Source organism: Coregonus clupeaformis, chromosome 24 (genome assembly GCF_020615455.1).
Source record: "Coregonus clupeaformis isolate EN_2021a chromosome 24, ASM2061545v1, whole genome shotgun sequence".
NCBI classification, from domain to species: domain Eukaryota; kingdom Metazoa; phylum Chordata; class Actinopteri; order Salmoniformes; family Salmonidae; genus Coregonus; species Coregonus clupeaformis.
The window spans coordinates 27,629,121-27,646,352 of record NC_059215.1 but is presented as its reverse complement, the minus strand read 5'-3'; the positions used below and the strand labels follow the sequence as shown (position 1 = coordinate 27,646,352).

Here is a 17,232-nt window from a genome sequence, read left to right as displayed (position 1 = left end):
TCAACATCCCAATTAGGATCTGGCTAAAAATACATCAATCAGTTACAGAACCCATTGCTCTTTATGGTTGTGAGGTCTGGGGTCCGCTCACCAACCAAGAATTCACAAAATGGGACAAACACCCAATTGAGACTCTGCATGCAGAATTCTGCAAAAATATACATTGTGTACAATGCAAAACCTCAAATAATGCATGCAGAGCAGAATTAGGACTAAACCCGCTAGTTATCAAAATCCAAAAAATATCTGTTAAATTCTATAACCACTTAAAAGGAAGTGAAGCCATCACATTCCACCACAAAGCCATCACCTACAGAGAGATTAACCTAGGAAAGAGCCAGCTGGTTCTAGGACACAAACAGACCCTCACAGAGCCCCAGGACAGCAACACATTTAGACCCAACCAAATTATGAGAAAGCAAAAAGATAATTACTTGATACACTGGAAAGAATCAACCAAACCAAAAAACTGAGCAAATTAGAATGCTATCTGGCCTTAAACAGAGAGTACACAGTGGCAGAATAACTGACCATTGTGACTGACCCCAAATTAAGAAAATCCTTGACTGTGTACAGACTCAGTGAGTATAGCCTTGCTATTGAGAAAGGCTGCCGTAGGCAGACCTGGCTCTCAAGAGAAGACAGGCTATGAGCACACTGCCCACAAAATGAGGTGGAAACTGAGCTGCACTTCCTAACCTCCTGCCAAATGTATGACCACATTAGAGACACATATTTCCCACAGATCACACAGACCCAAAAATAATTTGAAAACAAATATAACATTGATAAACTCCCATATCTGTTAGGCTAAATACCGCTGTGTGCAGTCACAGCAAAAAGATGTGGCCCGTTGCCATGAGAAAAGGGCAAACAGTGGAGCACAAACAACATTGTAAATACAACCTAAACTCAGCAAAAAAAGAAACGTCCTCTCACTGTCAACTGCGTTTATTTCAGCAAACGTAACATGTGTAAATATTTGTATGAACATAACAAGATTCAACAACAGACATAAACTGAACAAGTTCCACAGACATGTGACTAACATAAATTGAATAATGTGTCCCTGAACAAAGGGGGGGGTCAAAATCAAAAGTAACAGTCAGTATCTGGTGTGGCCACCAGCTGCATTAAGTACTGCAGTGCATCTCCTCCTCATGGACTGCACCAGATTTGCCAGTTCTTGCTGTGAGATGTTACCCCACTCTTCCACCAAGGCACCTGAAAGTTCCCCGACATTTCTGGGGGGAATGGCCCTAGCTCTCACCCTCCGATCCAACAGGTCCCAGACGTGCTCAATGGGATTGAGATCCGGGCTCTTCGCTGGCCATGGCAGAACACTGACATTCCTGTCTTGCAGGAAATCACGCACAGAACGAGCAGTATGGCTGGTGGCATTGTCATGCTGGAGGGTCATGTCAGGATGAGCCTGCATGAAGGGTACCACATAAGGGAGGAGGATGTCTTCCTCGTAACGCACAGCGTTGAGATTTCCTGCAATGACAGCAAGCTCAGTCCGATGATGCTGTGACACACCGCCCCAGACCATGACGGACCCTCTCCTCCAAATCGATCCTGCTCCATAGTACAGGCCTCAGTGTAACGCTCATTCCTTCAACGATAAACGCGAATCAGACCATCACCCCTGGTGAGACAAAACCGTGGCTCGTCAGTGAAGAGCACTTTTTGCCAGTCCTGTCTGGTCCAGCGACGGTGGTTTTGTGCCCATAGGCGACGTTGTTGCTGGTGATGTCTGGTGAGGACCTGCCTTACAACAGGCCTACAAGCCCTCATTGTGCGTTCCTGGTGTAACTCGGGCAGTTGTTGTTGCCATCCTGTACCTGTCCCGCAGGTGTGATGTTCGGATGTACCGATCCTGTGCAGGTGTTGTTACACGTGGTCTGCCACTGTGAAGATGATCAGCTGTCTGTCCTGTCTCCCTGTAGCGCTGTCTTAGGCGTCTCACAGTACGGACATTGCAATGTATTGCCCTGGCCACATCTGCACGTTCACGCAGATGAGCAGGGACCCTGGGCATCTTCCTTTTGGTGTTTTTCAGTCAGTAGAAAGGCCTCTTTAGTGTCCTAAGTTTTCATAACTGTGGCCTTAATTGCCCACCGTCTGTAAGCTGTTAAGTGTTTTAACGACCGTTCCACAGGTGCATGTTCATTAATTGTTTATGGTTCATTGAACAAGCATGGGAAACAGTGTTTAAACCCTTTACAATGAAGATCTGTGAAGTTATTTGGATTTTTACGAATTATCTTTGAAAGACAGGGTCCTGAAAAAGGGACGTTTGTTTTTTTGCTGAGATTATATTTATCTGTTTATTTATTTTCCCTTTTGTACTTCAACTATTTGCACATTGTTACAACACTGTATATAGCCAATAATATAACATTTGAAATGTCTATATTATTTTACAACTTTTGTGAATGTAATGTTTACTGTTAATTTCTCAATGTTTATTTCCCTTTTGTTTATTGTCTATTCCTGTTTACTGGTGGTAACCGTAGCAACATGACCACTGAGGCAGTGCTAGCAGCACCAGCAGCAGAGACAGAGACTCCTCCCCCTCCCCCCACGAGCTGAAACTAGCCATTTACGATTCCCCACATGGCAGTTTTTTGTCATTGTTGCTAGCCATCTGGCCCTCCAGAACCACAACAACTCATGGACTTCTGCCCTATTGAAGCTTGCGCATCATTTTCGTGATGTTGTCAGCCGACCCATCTATACAACAAAGAAAGGCAAAAGGGAAGACAAATACAAATGTTTGAGGACAGTGAAAAGGACCAGGAAAACAGGTTTCTGACAGTAAACGTGTACCAGAACGGCACTGTCATGGTCCGGGCCACTCAGCTCTTTTGTGCAGGACTTCCTGGGGATGATAGCAGAAACCAAAAAGGACAAGGAACTCCGACCTCTCCACTTACCTCAGGCACTCCAACAGCAGGAGCCTAGATCCACACAACAGGTCTGTCCTCCCCCCTGCCTGCCTACGATCACCAGAGCCAAGACCACACCACCGTCAGCCTGCTGAGAGACGGGCCGGCTCGGTTAGAGGTATGGGTTACTGAGCTAAAAGGAGCAGCCCCCCAGCTACACCACCTCCAGCCCAGACACAGAGCTTCTACAGGACCAGGGCCCGGTTGCATAAAACACCTTATCTTTTCCCTTAAAGTTTCCTTAACTTTAAGTCAGTTGCACAAAACATTTTAAGGTGAATTTCCCCCTTAAATTATGTGAAAAGGTTAAGAGTGCCCATGCAGTCCCTTAACTGCTTAATTCAGTATGGATATCAATGTAAACAGCATTTGTGGAGGTGAATGTTGCTTTCATCTGCTCTGGTTACAAAAGTAAAACATCAACCGGCTGGAGGTGGTCCTCTGTAGCTCAGCTGGTAGAGCACGGCGCTTGTAACGCCAGGGTAGTGGGTTCGATCCCCGGGACCACCCATACGTAAAAATGTATGCACACATGACTGTAAGTCGCTTTGGATAAAAGCGTCTGCTAAATGACATATTATTTATTATTATATTATCAACCAGCTAGCTATCCATGGCTACAACGCTAGCTAGTTAGCTATAGCTACTCTGTCAGCTAGCATGACATGCTAGAAAGTAATAGAAACAAGTTCAGAAAAAAGTAACTACAAGAAACATGTTTTATTATCTTCTGAACCAATTTGGTTAGCCTGTCTTGATTGTAGGTTATATTTTCCTATCTCATAAGATGTTTAGTCAGTGAATCAGGCCATCTCCTTGGTAACCTGATACTCTTTCTACCATATATGCCTTCAAACTACCGTAAAACCCCTAAGTATGCCCTTACGTCAGGAAATATTTGAGGGGCTCTATGCAACGCCCTTAAACAATTCCCTTAAGTAAGGAACAATTATTTATTAAGGGAATCCCTTAAGGGAAACACTTAAGACGTTTTATGCAACTGGGCCCAGATCAACCAGTGCAGGACCCAGATGACGAACTCTGTCCAGGAGCTGAGAAAGAGCCTTACCACAGCTCTTGAGGAGGTAAAAGTCACCATGAGATAGAGAGCCTTACCACAGCTCGAGGAGGTAAAAGTCACCATGAGGAGAGGGCCTCACCACAGCTCTTGAGGAGGTAAAGGTCACCATGAGGAGAGGGCCTCACCACAGCTCTTGAGGAGGTAAAGGTCACCATGAGGAGAGAGCCTCAAAACAACTCTTGAGGAGGTAAAGGTCACCATGAGGAGAGAGCCTTACCACAGCTCTTGAGGAGGTAAAGGTCACCATGAGGAGAGGGCTAGTGCAGGTAAAGGAAGAGATGGTAAAGGAGTTGTCTGTCATCAAAAGGCTGCTGCAGCACAGAGAACCGACTGTAGAGACTCCTAGAGAGAAGCTGCAGGCCCGGCGCTCTGCCCCCCTCCGACACACCCAAATCAAATCAAATTGTATTTGTCACATGTGCCGAACACAACAGGTGTAGACCTTACCGTGAAATGCTTACTTACAAGCCCTTAACCAACAATGTTTTAAGAAAATAGAGTTAAGAAAATATTTACTAAGCCCCCACACACCCCTGCTTGTACACAGGCCCTGTGTACCCCAGCCCCAGCCCCAGCCCCAGACTGTAAACCCTCTACTCTGGCATAAGACACAGAGGTGTCGAAGATCCATCTGCTAGCCCCGGCCCGCTAGCACACGCAAACTACAACTGTGCTCCCTGCTAGCTGTGCTGAAGCACCAATTTGAACTGCTCTCGGACTCACATATTGCTGTTCACTGGACCTTATGATCACTCAGCTGCACAGCTGATGCCTGCTGGACTGTTCCTTTACACGGTACCCTGTCCTGTTTATTCTGTTTAGCCTCAGCCCAAACGTTATCGCTATTACCAGTTGTTGTCTTAGCGCTCTCTAATAACACCTGTGATTGCTTTATGCCTCTCTCCCTTGTAAATATGCCTTGCCTATTGCTGTTTGGGTTAGTTCTTATTATACAATTTCACTGTAGAACCCCTAGTCCCTCTCAAACTGCCTCAAATAGTTCATTTGTTCCACCCCCCATACACGCCGAGACCGGCTCAATCGGTGCCTCCAGTGATGCTATCTCTTTCATTGTTACCCAACGCTTAGGTTTACCTCAACTGTACTCATATCCTTCCATATCCTTTTCTGTACATAATGCCCTGAATCTTTTCTACAACGCCCGGAGAACTGCCCCCTTTATTCTATGTACCCAACGCACTAGAAGACCAGTTCTTAAAGCCTTTAGTCGTATCCTTATTCTAGTCCTCCTCTGTTCCTCTGGTGATGTAGAGGCTAACCCAGGCCCTGCAGCCCCCAGTATCACTCCTACTCCCCAGGAGCTATCATTTGTTGACTTCTGTAACCGTAAAAGCCTTGGTTTTCTGCACGTAAATATCAGAAGCCTCCTTCCTAAGTTTGAGTTGTTCACTGCGTTAGCACACTCCGCCAACCCTGATGTTCTAGCAGTGTCTGAATCCTGGCTTAGGAAGGCCACCAAAAATTCTGAAATTTCCATCCCCAACTATAACATTTTCCGTCTAGATAGAACTGCCAAAGGGGGTGGAGTTGCAATCTACTGTAGAGATAGCCTGCAGAGCTCTATCATACTATCCAGGTCTGTGCCCAAACAGTTTGCGCTTCTACTTCTAAAAATCCACCTTTCCAGAAATAAATCTCTCACTGTTGCCGCTTGCTACAGACCCCCCTCAGCCCCCAGCTGTGCCCTGGACACCATATGTGAATTGATTGCCCCCCATTTATCCTCAGAGTTCGTACTGCTTGGTGACCTAAATTGGGATATGCTTAACACCCCGGCCATCCTACAATCTAAACTAGATGCCCTCAATCTCACACACATTATCAACGAACCTATCAGGTACAACCCTAAATCCGTAAACATGGGTACCCTCATAGATATCATCCTGACTAACTTACCCTCTAAATACACCTCCGCTGTCTTCAACCAGGATCTCAGCAATCACTGCCTTATTGCCTGCGTCCGTAACGGGTCCGCGGTCAAACGACCACCCCTCATCACTGTCAAACGCTCCCAAAAACACTTCAGCGAGCAGGCCTTCCTAATTGACCTGGCCCAGGTATCCTGGATGGATATAGATCTCATTCCGTCAGTAGAGGATGCCTGGTTGTTTTTTAAAAGTAATTTCCTCTCAATCTTAAATAAACATGCCCCATTCAAAAAATACAGAACTAAGAACAGATATAGCCCCTGGTTCTCCTCAGACTTGACTGCCCTTGACCAGCACAAAAACATCCTGTGGCGTACTGCATTAGCATCAAATAGCCCCCGCGATATGCAACTTTTCAGGGAAGTTAGGAACCAATATACACAAGCAGTTAGGAAAGCAAAGGCTAACTTTTTCAAACAGAAATTTGCATCCTGTAGCACTAACTCCAAAAAGTTTTGGGACACTGTAAAGTCCATGGAGAATAAGAGCACTTCCTCCCAGCTGCCCACTGCACTGAGGCTAGGAAACACTATCACCACCGATAAATCTACAATAATCGAGAATTTCAACAAGCATTTTGCTACGGCTGGCCATGCTTTCCACCTGGCTACCACTACCCCGGCCACCAGCTCTGCACTCTCCGCTGCAACTTGCCCATGTCCCCCCCCGCTTCTCCTTCACACAAATCCAGACAGCTGATGTTCTGAAAGAGCTGCAAAATCTGGACACCTACAAATCAGCTGGGCTAGACAATCTGGACCCTTTCTTTCTAAAACTAGCCGCCGAAATTGTCGCAACCCCTATTACTAGCCTGTTCAACCTCTCTTTCGTAACGTCTGAGATCCCCAGAGATTGGAAAGCTGCCGCGGTCATCCCCCTCTTCAAAGGGGGTGACACTCTAGATCCAAACTGTTACAGACCCATATCCATCCTGCCCTGCCTTTCAAAAGTTTTTGAAAGCCAAGTTAACAAACAGATCACCGACCATTTCGAATCCCACCGTACCTTCTCCGCTATGCAATCCGGTTTCCGAGCTGGTCATGGGTGCACTTCAGCCACGCTCAAGGTCCTAAACGATATTATAACCGCGATCGATAATAGACAGTACTGTGCAGCCGTTTTCATTGACCTGGCCAAGGCTTTCGACTCTGTCAACCACCGCATTCTTATTGGCAGACTAAATAGCCTTGGTTTCTCAAATGACTGCCTCGCCTGGCTCACCAACTACTTCTCAGATAGAGTTCAATGTGTCAAATCGGAGGGCCTGTTGTCTGGACCTATGGCAGTCTCTATGGGGGTGCCACAGGGTTCAATTCTTGGGCCGACTCTTTTCTCTGTGTATATCAATGATGTCGCTCTTGCTGCTGGTGACTCTCAGATCCACCTCTACGCAGACGACACCATTTTGTATACATCTGGCCCTTCATTGGACACTGTGTTAACAAACCTCCAAACGAGCTTCAATGCCATACAACAACTGCTCTTAAACACTAGTAAAACTAAATGCATGCTCTTCAACCGAACGCTGCTTGCACCCGCCCACCCGACTAGAATCACTACTCTCGACGGGTCTGACCTAGAGTATGTGGACAACTACAAATACCTAGGTGTCTGGTTAGACTGTAAACTCTCCTTCCAGACTCACATTAAGAATCTCCAATCCAAAGTTAAATCTAGAATCGGTTTCCTATTTCGCAACAAAGCCTCCTTCACTCATGCTGCCAAACATGCCCTCGTAAAACTGACTATCCTACCGATCCTTGACTTCGGCGATGTCATTTACAAAATAGCCTCCAACACTCTACTCAGCAAATTGGATTTAGTCTATCACAGTGCCATCCGTTTTGTCACCAAAGCCCCATATACTACCCACCACTGTGACCTGTACGCTCTTGTTGGCTGGTCCTCACTACATATTCGTCGCCAAACCCACTGGCTCCAGGCCATCTATAAATCACTGCTAGGCAAATCCCTGCCTTATCTTAGCTCATTGGTCACCATAGCAACACCCACCCGTAGTATGCGCTCCAGCAGGTATATCTCACTGGTCATCCCCAAAGCCAACACCTCCTTTGGCCGCCATTCCTTCCAGTTCTCTGCTGCCAATGACTGGAACAAATTGCAAAAATCTCTGAAGCTGGAGACACTTATCTCCCTCACTAACTTTAAGCATCAGTTGTCAGAGCAGCTTACCGATCACTGCACCTGTACACAGCCCATCTGAAATTAGCCCACCCAACTACCTCATCCCTATATTGTTATTTATTTTGCTCATTTGTACACCAGTATCTCTATTTGCACATCATCTCTTGCACATCTATCATTCCAGTGTAAATACTAATTGTAATTATTTTGCACTATAGCCTATTTATTGCCTTACCTCCATAACTTGCTACATTTGCACACACTGTATATATATATATATATATTTTTTAATTATGTTGTATTTTTGACTTTGTTTTGTTTTACCCCATATGTAACTGTGTTGTTGTTTTTATCGCACTGCTTTGCTTTATCTTGGCCAGGTCGCAGTTGTAAATGAGAACTTGTTCTCAACTGGCTTACCTGGTTAAATAAAGGTGAAATAAAAAAATAAAATAAAAGGTGGCCAGCCTCATTGACTCAAATGGGAAATTAATCCAAGAGGATAAACTCTTCCCCCACCACAAGGTGTCCAAAATATGGTGCCCCAAAACGCAGGATGCACTCCACATCCTGTCCCAGCCTGACTTTGGCACACCACGCCACATTATTATTCCCACCGGCACCAACAACCTGCGAGAGGAGCAGGAGAGAGCAGGCAGCCTGGTCAACAGAGTAGCAGAGAGGGCCTCTGAGTGGTTCCCCAACTCACACATCACCATCTCCACTCTGCTGCCCCGCAAAGACTTTCATCCGCGTACCATTCAGAAAGTCAGTGCTGACATCACCAGAGTGTGTGCTCTACCTCCGAACGTGCACATTGTTCACCACCCAACACTCACCTCCACCTGAGGAAGCAGACAGTTGGGATGTTTGCCAAGACTCTAAAAGGACGTGGCACTTGGTAAACAAACACCCATCGTCGCACTGGACAGAGGCCCACCCAGAGACCCCTACACAGACCGCCGCACCACCAAGGAGCCCCAGGCCCCCCTCAACGCCCCACCAGACCCAGCGCACCCCATAGGCCCAACCCACCACCAGAGCATCACCACCTCCATCGGCGCTGCCAGACTGGACCGGGCCCAGCCTACTACCCAGCACCAGACCATCACCTCTACCAGACCAGAGAGGCAGTCCCCCGACCCAGACCTGGCCCCCATCTCCACTCCACGGGGCTCAACAGCAGGACCAGCGGCAGCTACAGGGAGCCCTACAGGAGAACTCTGTAGGGTTGAGTGAGATTAAACAGCTCCTCCGGTACATCTGCACTAAACACACACACACACACACACACACACAGATAGCTATTGCACTAAAAGTTTACTTGTTCAATGAATAAGAAGAAAAACAAACAAAAAAGGAGAATGAATGTTTGCCGTTTCCTGTTAATCTCATGCTTAACAACTCAGAAGTTATTAGCTGCCGTATTTCTGACCTGTGCAACATGAAGACATGCCCTAGCGGTGATATACTTGGAGATAAAACAGATATAGAGAGAGAGAAAGAATACAGACACACAAATTCTGTTTGACAACGGTGTGAAAGTTTGTTGACAGTCTGACATTGCATCGCTGTAGCCTACCAAATATATCCTACTTGCAGCCATGCAATTATCCTAGCCTTGCCTGCACAATCAATCAACTGAGTACGCGGTTGGTCTTATAAATACCTGGTAAATTGTGACTGACACGACATTGTTTATATATGGGCAAACAAAAAACAACATTGAAATGCATTAATCCAGGCTAAAATAGGTCTGGCAAAATTAAAACATTGCAAACCTTGTGCGGTGCTCCAAGTAGCCGGTGGACTCCCGCTATCTGATTGATAAGCGGGATATCCTCTCGGAACGTGTAGTGAGGTGGTCGGGTCGGTTCCGGGAAGTTGGTGCTGTTGAATGGATCTGTGTCGTCTAAGAACTGAACCCTGCAGACAAACGTAGCCATTATGTATCCATGCAAGAAGCTCCTCCGATGAGGGGGCACCTAACACGGGTTAATGATTAGACCCGTCGCCTAGCAAGGAGCACTCCCCGTCTCTCTGTCTCCTTTCGCCCGTAACAACAACAAAAACAGCAGGTTGCCAAGTTTGATCAGCCGCTCGCAACCGCTATGGTTGGTTGGGCTACTAAAATCAGAATAGTGTGGTCGACTTGTCATGAAGTCTGGTTGGACCAGCACAAGAAACTGTTTCGTTTCGCCGGTTGGTTAGTGCGTCTATAGGGAGAACCGATTAGTCCCGTTACTCTGTTCTGGGACCGTGTCACTGTGTCGTCTCTGTTGTCACTTGTCACAGCAGGTGGCCAATGACAAGAGAGGCAGGCAAGGCGCTGGAGAGGGAGAGAGATTTGTGACCGGTTGCTACAAGAAAAAGGCAACCAGTGAAGAACAAACACCATTGTACACTGAACAAAAATATAAACGCAACATGTAAAGTGTTGGTTTCATGAGCTGAAATAAAGAATCCCATAAATGTTCCATATGCACAAAAAGCTTATTTCTCTCAAATGTTGTGCACAAATTTGTTTACATCCCTGTAAGTGAACATTTCTCCTTTGCCATGATAATCCTTCCACCTGACAGGTGTGGCATATCAAGAAGCTGATTAAACGGCATGATCATTACACAGGTGCACCTTGTGCTGGGGAAAATAAAAGGCCAATAAAAAATGTGCAGTTTTGTCACACAACACAATGCCACAGATGTCATAATTTTTTTAGGGAGCACGCAATTGGCATGCTGACTGCAAGAATGTCCACCAGAGCTGTTGCCAGAGAATTGAATGTTAATTTCTCTCCAATGTCATTTTAGAGAATTTGGCAGTATGTCCAACCGGCCTCACAACCGCAGACCACGTGTAACCATGACAGCCGAGGAACTCAACATCCAGCTTCTTCACCTGCGGGATCGTCTGAGACCAGCCACTCGGACAGCTGATGAAACTGAGGAGTATTTCTGTCTGTAATAAACCCGTTTGTGGGGAAAGACTCATTCTGACTGGCTGTGCCTGGCTCCCAAGTGGATGGGCCTGGCTTTTTGTTCAGTGTAAATACAATCCATATTTATGTAGATGTATTTTCCCTTTTGTGTTACAACACAGTACATAGCCATAACATAACATTTGAAATGTCTCTATTCCTTTGAAACTTTTGTGAGTATAATATTTACTGTTCATTTCTGATTGTTTATTTCACTTTTGTTTATTATCTATTTCACTTGTTTGGCAATGTAAACATATGCCCCCCGTGTAGCTCAGTTGGTAGAGCATGGCGTTTGCAACGCCAGGGTTGTGGGTTATATTCCCACGGGGGGGGCAGTATGAAAATGTATGCACTCATTAACTGTAAGTCGCTCTGGATAAAATGTTAAATGTAATGTTGCCCATGCCAATAAAGCCCCTTGAATTGAGACTGAGCGAGAGCAAAAGCGAGAGAGAGAGATTAGTCTGCATGGGACAGACGGTTTTTTCGTCTAGAGGGAGAGAAAATCCATCCCTTCCCACCTTCTCTTTGGTATTAGCGCAACAGCGAGGGTTGAGTCTGATTTCAAAGCAAATGGTGACCTCTTCTGGCATACTGTTGATCATGCACCAGCGTCATAGAAGTTCACAGCTGTAATTCAATCTAACCCGCAATGAGGTAGTCTATTTACGTTGCAGCTAAGGCCATTCAAAGGAAGGTGCTTACAGTTTTCAAGAAGTTTGAGTAGTTTGTTAACTAAGTACTGCAAACAAACATTGGAGTGGTCAGTTTGATTGAATTCCAGTGTCTGAGTACTTCTGCATACAGCATAGGCCTACTACCTTGAAACCAACCATTATCACACTGTAATGTGTTCTCAATGGATGCAACCAACCATTATCACACTGTAATGTGTTCTCACTGGATGCAACCAACCATTATCACACTGTAATGTGTTCTCACTGAGAGCATCCCAAATGGAATCATATTTCCTATATAGTGCACTACACTCTTAGAAAAAAGGGTAATATCTCAAATCAAATCAAATCAAATGTATTGGTCACATACACATGGTTAGCAGATGTTATTGAGAGTGTAGCGAAATGCTTATGCTTCTAGTTCCGACAGTGCAGCAATATCTAGCAAGTAATATCTAACAGTTCCACAACAAATACCTAATACACACAAATCTAAGTAAAGGAATGGAATAAGAATATATATATATATGGGCAATGTCATTGTCAGAGCAGCATAGGCTAAGATGCAATAGATAAACTCAGCAAAAAAAGTACGAAAGGGAAAATAAATAAATAGATAAATATAATCTCAGCAAAAAAAAGAAATGTCCCTTTTTCAGGACCCTGTCTTTCAAAGATAATTCGTAAAAATCCAAATAACTTCACAGATCTTCATTGTAAAGGGTTTAAACACTGTTTCCCATGCTTGTTCAATGAACCATAAACAATTAATGAAAATGCACCTGTGGAACGGTCGTTAAGACACTAACAGCTTACAGACGGTAGGCAATTAAGGTCACAGTTATGAAAACTTAGGACACTAAAGAGGCCTTTCTACTGACTGAAAAACACCAAAAGAAAGATGCCCAGGGTCCCTGCTCATCTGTGTGAACGTGCCTTAGGTATGCTGCAAGGAGGCATGAGGACTGCAGATGTGGCCAGGGCGATGAATTGCAATGTCCGTTCTGTGAGACGCCTAAGACAGCGCTACAGGGAGACAGGACGGACAGCTGATCGTCCTCGCAGTGGCAGACCACGTATAACAACACCTGCACAGGATCGGTACGTCCGAACATCACACCTGCGGGACAGGTACAGGATGGCAACAACAATTGCCCGAGTTACACCAGGAACGCACAATGAGGGCTTGTAGGCCTGTTGTAAGGCAGGTCCTCACCAGACATCACCAGCAACAACGTCGCCTATGGGCACAAACCCACCATCGCTGGACCAGACAGGACTGGCAAAAAGTGCTCTTCACTGACGAGTCGCGGTTTTGTCTCACCAGGGGTGATGGTCTGATTCGCGTTTAACGTCGAAGGAATGAGCGTTACACCGAGGCCTGTACTATGGAGCAGGATCGAGGTGAAGGGTCCGTCATGGTCTGGGGCGGTGTGTCACAGCATCATCGGACTGAGCTTGTTGTCATTGCAGGCAATCTCAATGCTGTACGTTACAGGGAAGACATCCTCCTCCCTCATGTGGTACCCTTCCTGCAGGCTCATCCTGACATGACCCTCCAGCATGACAATGCCACCAGCCATACTGTTCGTTCTGTGCGTGATTTCCTGCAAGACAGGAATGTCAGTGTTCTGCCATGGCCAGCGAAGAGCCCGGATCTCAATCCCATTGAGCACTTCTGGGACCTGTTGGATCGGAGGATGAGGACTAGGGCCATTCCCCCCAGAAATGTCTGCGAACTTGCAGGTGCCTTGGTGGAAGAGTGGGGTAACATCTCACAGCAAGAACTGGCAAATCTGGTGCAGTCCATGAGGAGGAGATGCACTGCAGTACTTAATGCAGCTGATGGCCACACCAGATACTGACTGTTACTTTTGATTTTGACCCCCCCTTTGTTCAGGGACACATTATTCCATTTCTGTTAGTCACATGTCTGTGGAACTTGTTCAGTTTATGTCTCAGTTGTTGAATCTTGTTATGTTCATACAAATATTTACACATGTTAAGTTTGCTGAAAATAAACGCAGTTGACAGTGAGAGGACGTTTCCTTTTTTTGCTGAGTTTAGTATCTAGAACCTAAAACGGTTCTTCCGCTGTCCCCATAGGAGAACCCTTTGAATAACTATTTTTGATTCCAGGTAGAACACTTCTGAGTTCCCTTTACACAAAGGGTTATTCATGGAACCCAAAAGAGTTCCTCCTGGAACCAAAAACGGGTTTTCCTATGGGGGCAGCCGAAGAACCCTTTTGGAACCCTTTTGACTAGGGCCCATAGAACTCTGGTTAAACGTAGCGCTCTATATAGGGAATAGGGTGCCATTTGGTTAAACGTAGCGCTCTGTATAGGGAATAGGGTGCCATTTGGTTAAACGTAGCGCTCTATATAGGGAATAGGGTGCCATTTGGTTAAACGTAGCGCTCTATATAGGGAATAGGGTGCCATTTGGTTAAACGTAGCGCTCTGTATAGGGAATAGGGTGCCATTTGGTTAAACGTAGCGCTCATATAGGGAATAGGGTGCCATTTGGTTAAACGTAGCGCTCTATATAGGGAATAGGGTGCCATTTGGTTAAACGTAGCGCTCTATATAGGGAATAGGGTGCCATTTGGTTAAACGTAGCGCTCTATATAGGGAATAGGGTGCCATTTGGTTAAACGTAGCGCTCTATATAGGGAATAGGGTGCCATTTGGTTAAACATAGCGCTCTATATAGGGAATAGGGTGCCATTTGGTTAAACGTAGCGCTCTATATAGGGAATAGGGTGCCATTTGGTTAAACGTAGCGCTCTATATAGGGAATAGGGTGCCATTTGGTTAAACGTAGCGCTCATATAGGGAATAGGGTGCCATTTGGTTAAACGTAGCGCTCTATATAGGGAATAGGGTGCCATTTGGTTAAACGTAGCGCTCTATATAGGGAATAGGGTGCCATTTGGTTAAACGTAGCGCTCTGTATAGGAATAGGGTGCCATTTGGTTAAACGTAGCGCTCTATATAGGGAATAGGGTGCCATTTGGTTAAACGTAGCGCTCTATATAGGGAATAGGGTGCCATTTGGTTAAACGTAGCGCTCTGTATAGGGAATAGGGTGCCATTTGGTTAAACGTAGCGCTCTATATAGGGAATAGGGTGCCATTTGGTTAAACGTAGCGCTCTATATAAGGAATAGGGTGCCATTTGGTTAAACGTAGCGCTCTATATAGGGAATAGGGTGCCATTTGGTTAAACGTAGCGCTCATATAGGGAATAGGGTGCCATTTGGTTAAACGTAGCGCCTATATAGGGAATAGGGTGCCATTTGGTTAAACGTAGCGCTCTATATAGGGAATAGGGTGCCATTTGGTTAAACGTAGCGCTCTGTATAGGGAATAGGGTGCCATTTGGTTAAACGTAGCGCTCTGTATAGGGAATAGGGTGCCATTTGGTTAAACGTAGCGCTCTGTATAGGGAATAGGGTGCCATTTGGGACACATAATCTCTCCTCTGAATGGTCTGACTGGCAGAAGACACTTTCAAATATTTAACAAAGGAGGACAGAACATCTCAAACAGCCCTACGGTAAGAAACGTATTAAATAACAGTAGCTGGACATTGGGCTTTCATCCCAGTGTCCCTCGAACACAGTCCTCTGGCTTCATTATGGCATGTCCTCCAACAAATCATTCATTAATTCTTTTACAATCCCAGGGTTATCCTCTGTTGGCATTTGAGTTGTGTGGGAGACATGTTCACTGACTGTTGTAACATCAGACATCACTTATCTAACCAACACAACCTCTTTCAGCCGGACAAATAACAGGTAAATCAAATGCATTCTTAAATAGAGCGAACAACTCCCGATAAATTGCATTGGGACAGTTGTGAAATCCGGAACATTACAGATCTGTAGATTGTAGAATTTACAGAGAATGCATTTAGGAATTTGGCCTGGTGAACCCCACTGTACACTTAGCTAGCTACCATCCCCATAGCCTACATTGCACTGAGTTTCTAAACCCCAGAGGCGCAACATCACGGGAACATCCGGGAACGCTTGTGAAACAGACCAAACAGACCAGGCCGGGGTTTGGGGTTTGAGAAGTCAATGAGAGAAGTGAAAAATTATTCCTTAGTTGTTAATTTTCGCCAAATCTAAAAGCACAAGCTAGATTCGAGCCAATGTCTTAAGTGGTTGATTATGTTATTACTCCAACCCTGGGAAAGTGACAAACTGACACGTTTTCATTTTCGTCAAAAAACAACTTTATATAGAAGGAGTGCCTTTGATTTTGACGGCTTGCAAATGCGGAGTTCAGTGCGAGACAACCGTTAGTCCCAATGATGTGTTTCTACCCATGAGCTTGCCTAGCCAACGTCGCCATGATGTAACCTACAAACGTGATCGGAGATTTCTATTGGATAAGCGTATGCCGTACGGTCTTTGGCGTGACTGGCTCATCTGTGGCTGTATGGAGAAAAATGCCCTATTTTTTCCTCTGATTGGCTCAAAGTCAAGTTGTTGGCCACTGACAAACGTTGCGTTCATCGCTAACAGGTCGGCACGCAGCACGTTCTAGCAAGCGAAGGAAAGGCCTACCTATCGACAGTGAGGTTCTCTGGGTTTCATGATTTAGCTTGGGTTAGGGGTTAGTGATAACAACATATTCTCTAACTCTCTTAACCTACTTGAGTTTAGAATGGGTGATGTCCACTTATTAACAAAATGATAAGGACTGACCATTTGTATAACAAGGAATTGTCCATTCTCTGTTTCCTGATCTTGTAAAGGATTATTCAAATGTAAAGGAATATTAAACTATGCATTTTTGAGTTGTAAAGATTTGTCTGTCAATAACTTGACTATTCATATCAGATTCAAAGCTTCATTAGAATGAAGGATAACGCCACTGTTGCTAAAGCAAAGTGAGATAATGACATCAACAATAACAGTATAAATTATAATTATAATACATCAATAATAATACATATAGTTTTCATACAGATTCAGTATATTCTCTGAAATGCCAGATTAACCATTGATGCAAAAAAACTATGAATAATTGTGTGGCAACTGAAAACTTCTGTTTGTGGAACTGCATAATCTTAGTACAGTTAGGGTTTTGCTGTGTTGATTTAGAAGTATTCAAAGATTAACCGTTTGTGTTCAATCTTTATCATCTGAAGGTTCCAGTTTCCTAAGTGGTATATTTGCCAACCTCATCTGTCTTTGTAGAGAACATCTAATTGGGCCATATATTTGATAATCTTATGATATTTTGGTAAATGATTCAAAAGGCAGTCAATCATTAAATTTGGGATGGCAGCCTCACCCAATACTAAATACACACCTGGCCCACACACACACACACACACACACACACATATTCCCTCCACACAAAGAGTGACCGTGACAGCACCAGATAGAGAAAGAGAGAGAGAGCGAAAGAGAGAGAGAGACAGAGAGAGAC

General features: G+C 45.0%; 1 protein-coding gene across 1 annotated transcript in view; it reads right to left on the bottom strand.

Moving 5' to 3' along the window:
• Positions 1-10,530, bottom strand: part of LOC121538524 (FH1/FH2 domain-containing protein 3) — a 157,030-nt gene extending 146,500 nt beyond the window's left edge. The window contains exon 1 of the mRNA XM_041846639.2: positions 9,908-10,530. Within this exon, the coding sequence (XP_041702573.2) occupies positions 9,908-10,072 (165 nt within the window). The 5' untranslated portion in view covers positions 10,073-10,530. The remainder of the gene's footprint in view (positions 1-9,907) is intronic.
• Between the last annotated feature and the right edge of the window lie 6,702 nt (positions 10,531-17,232).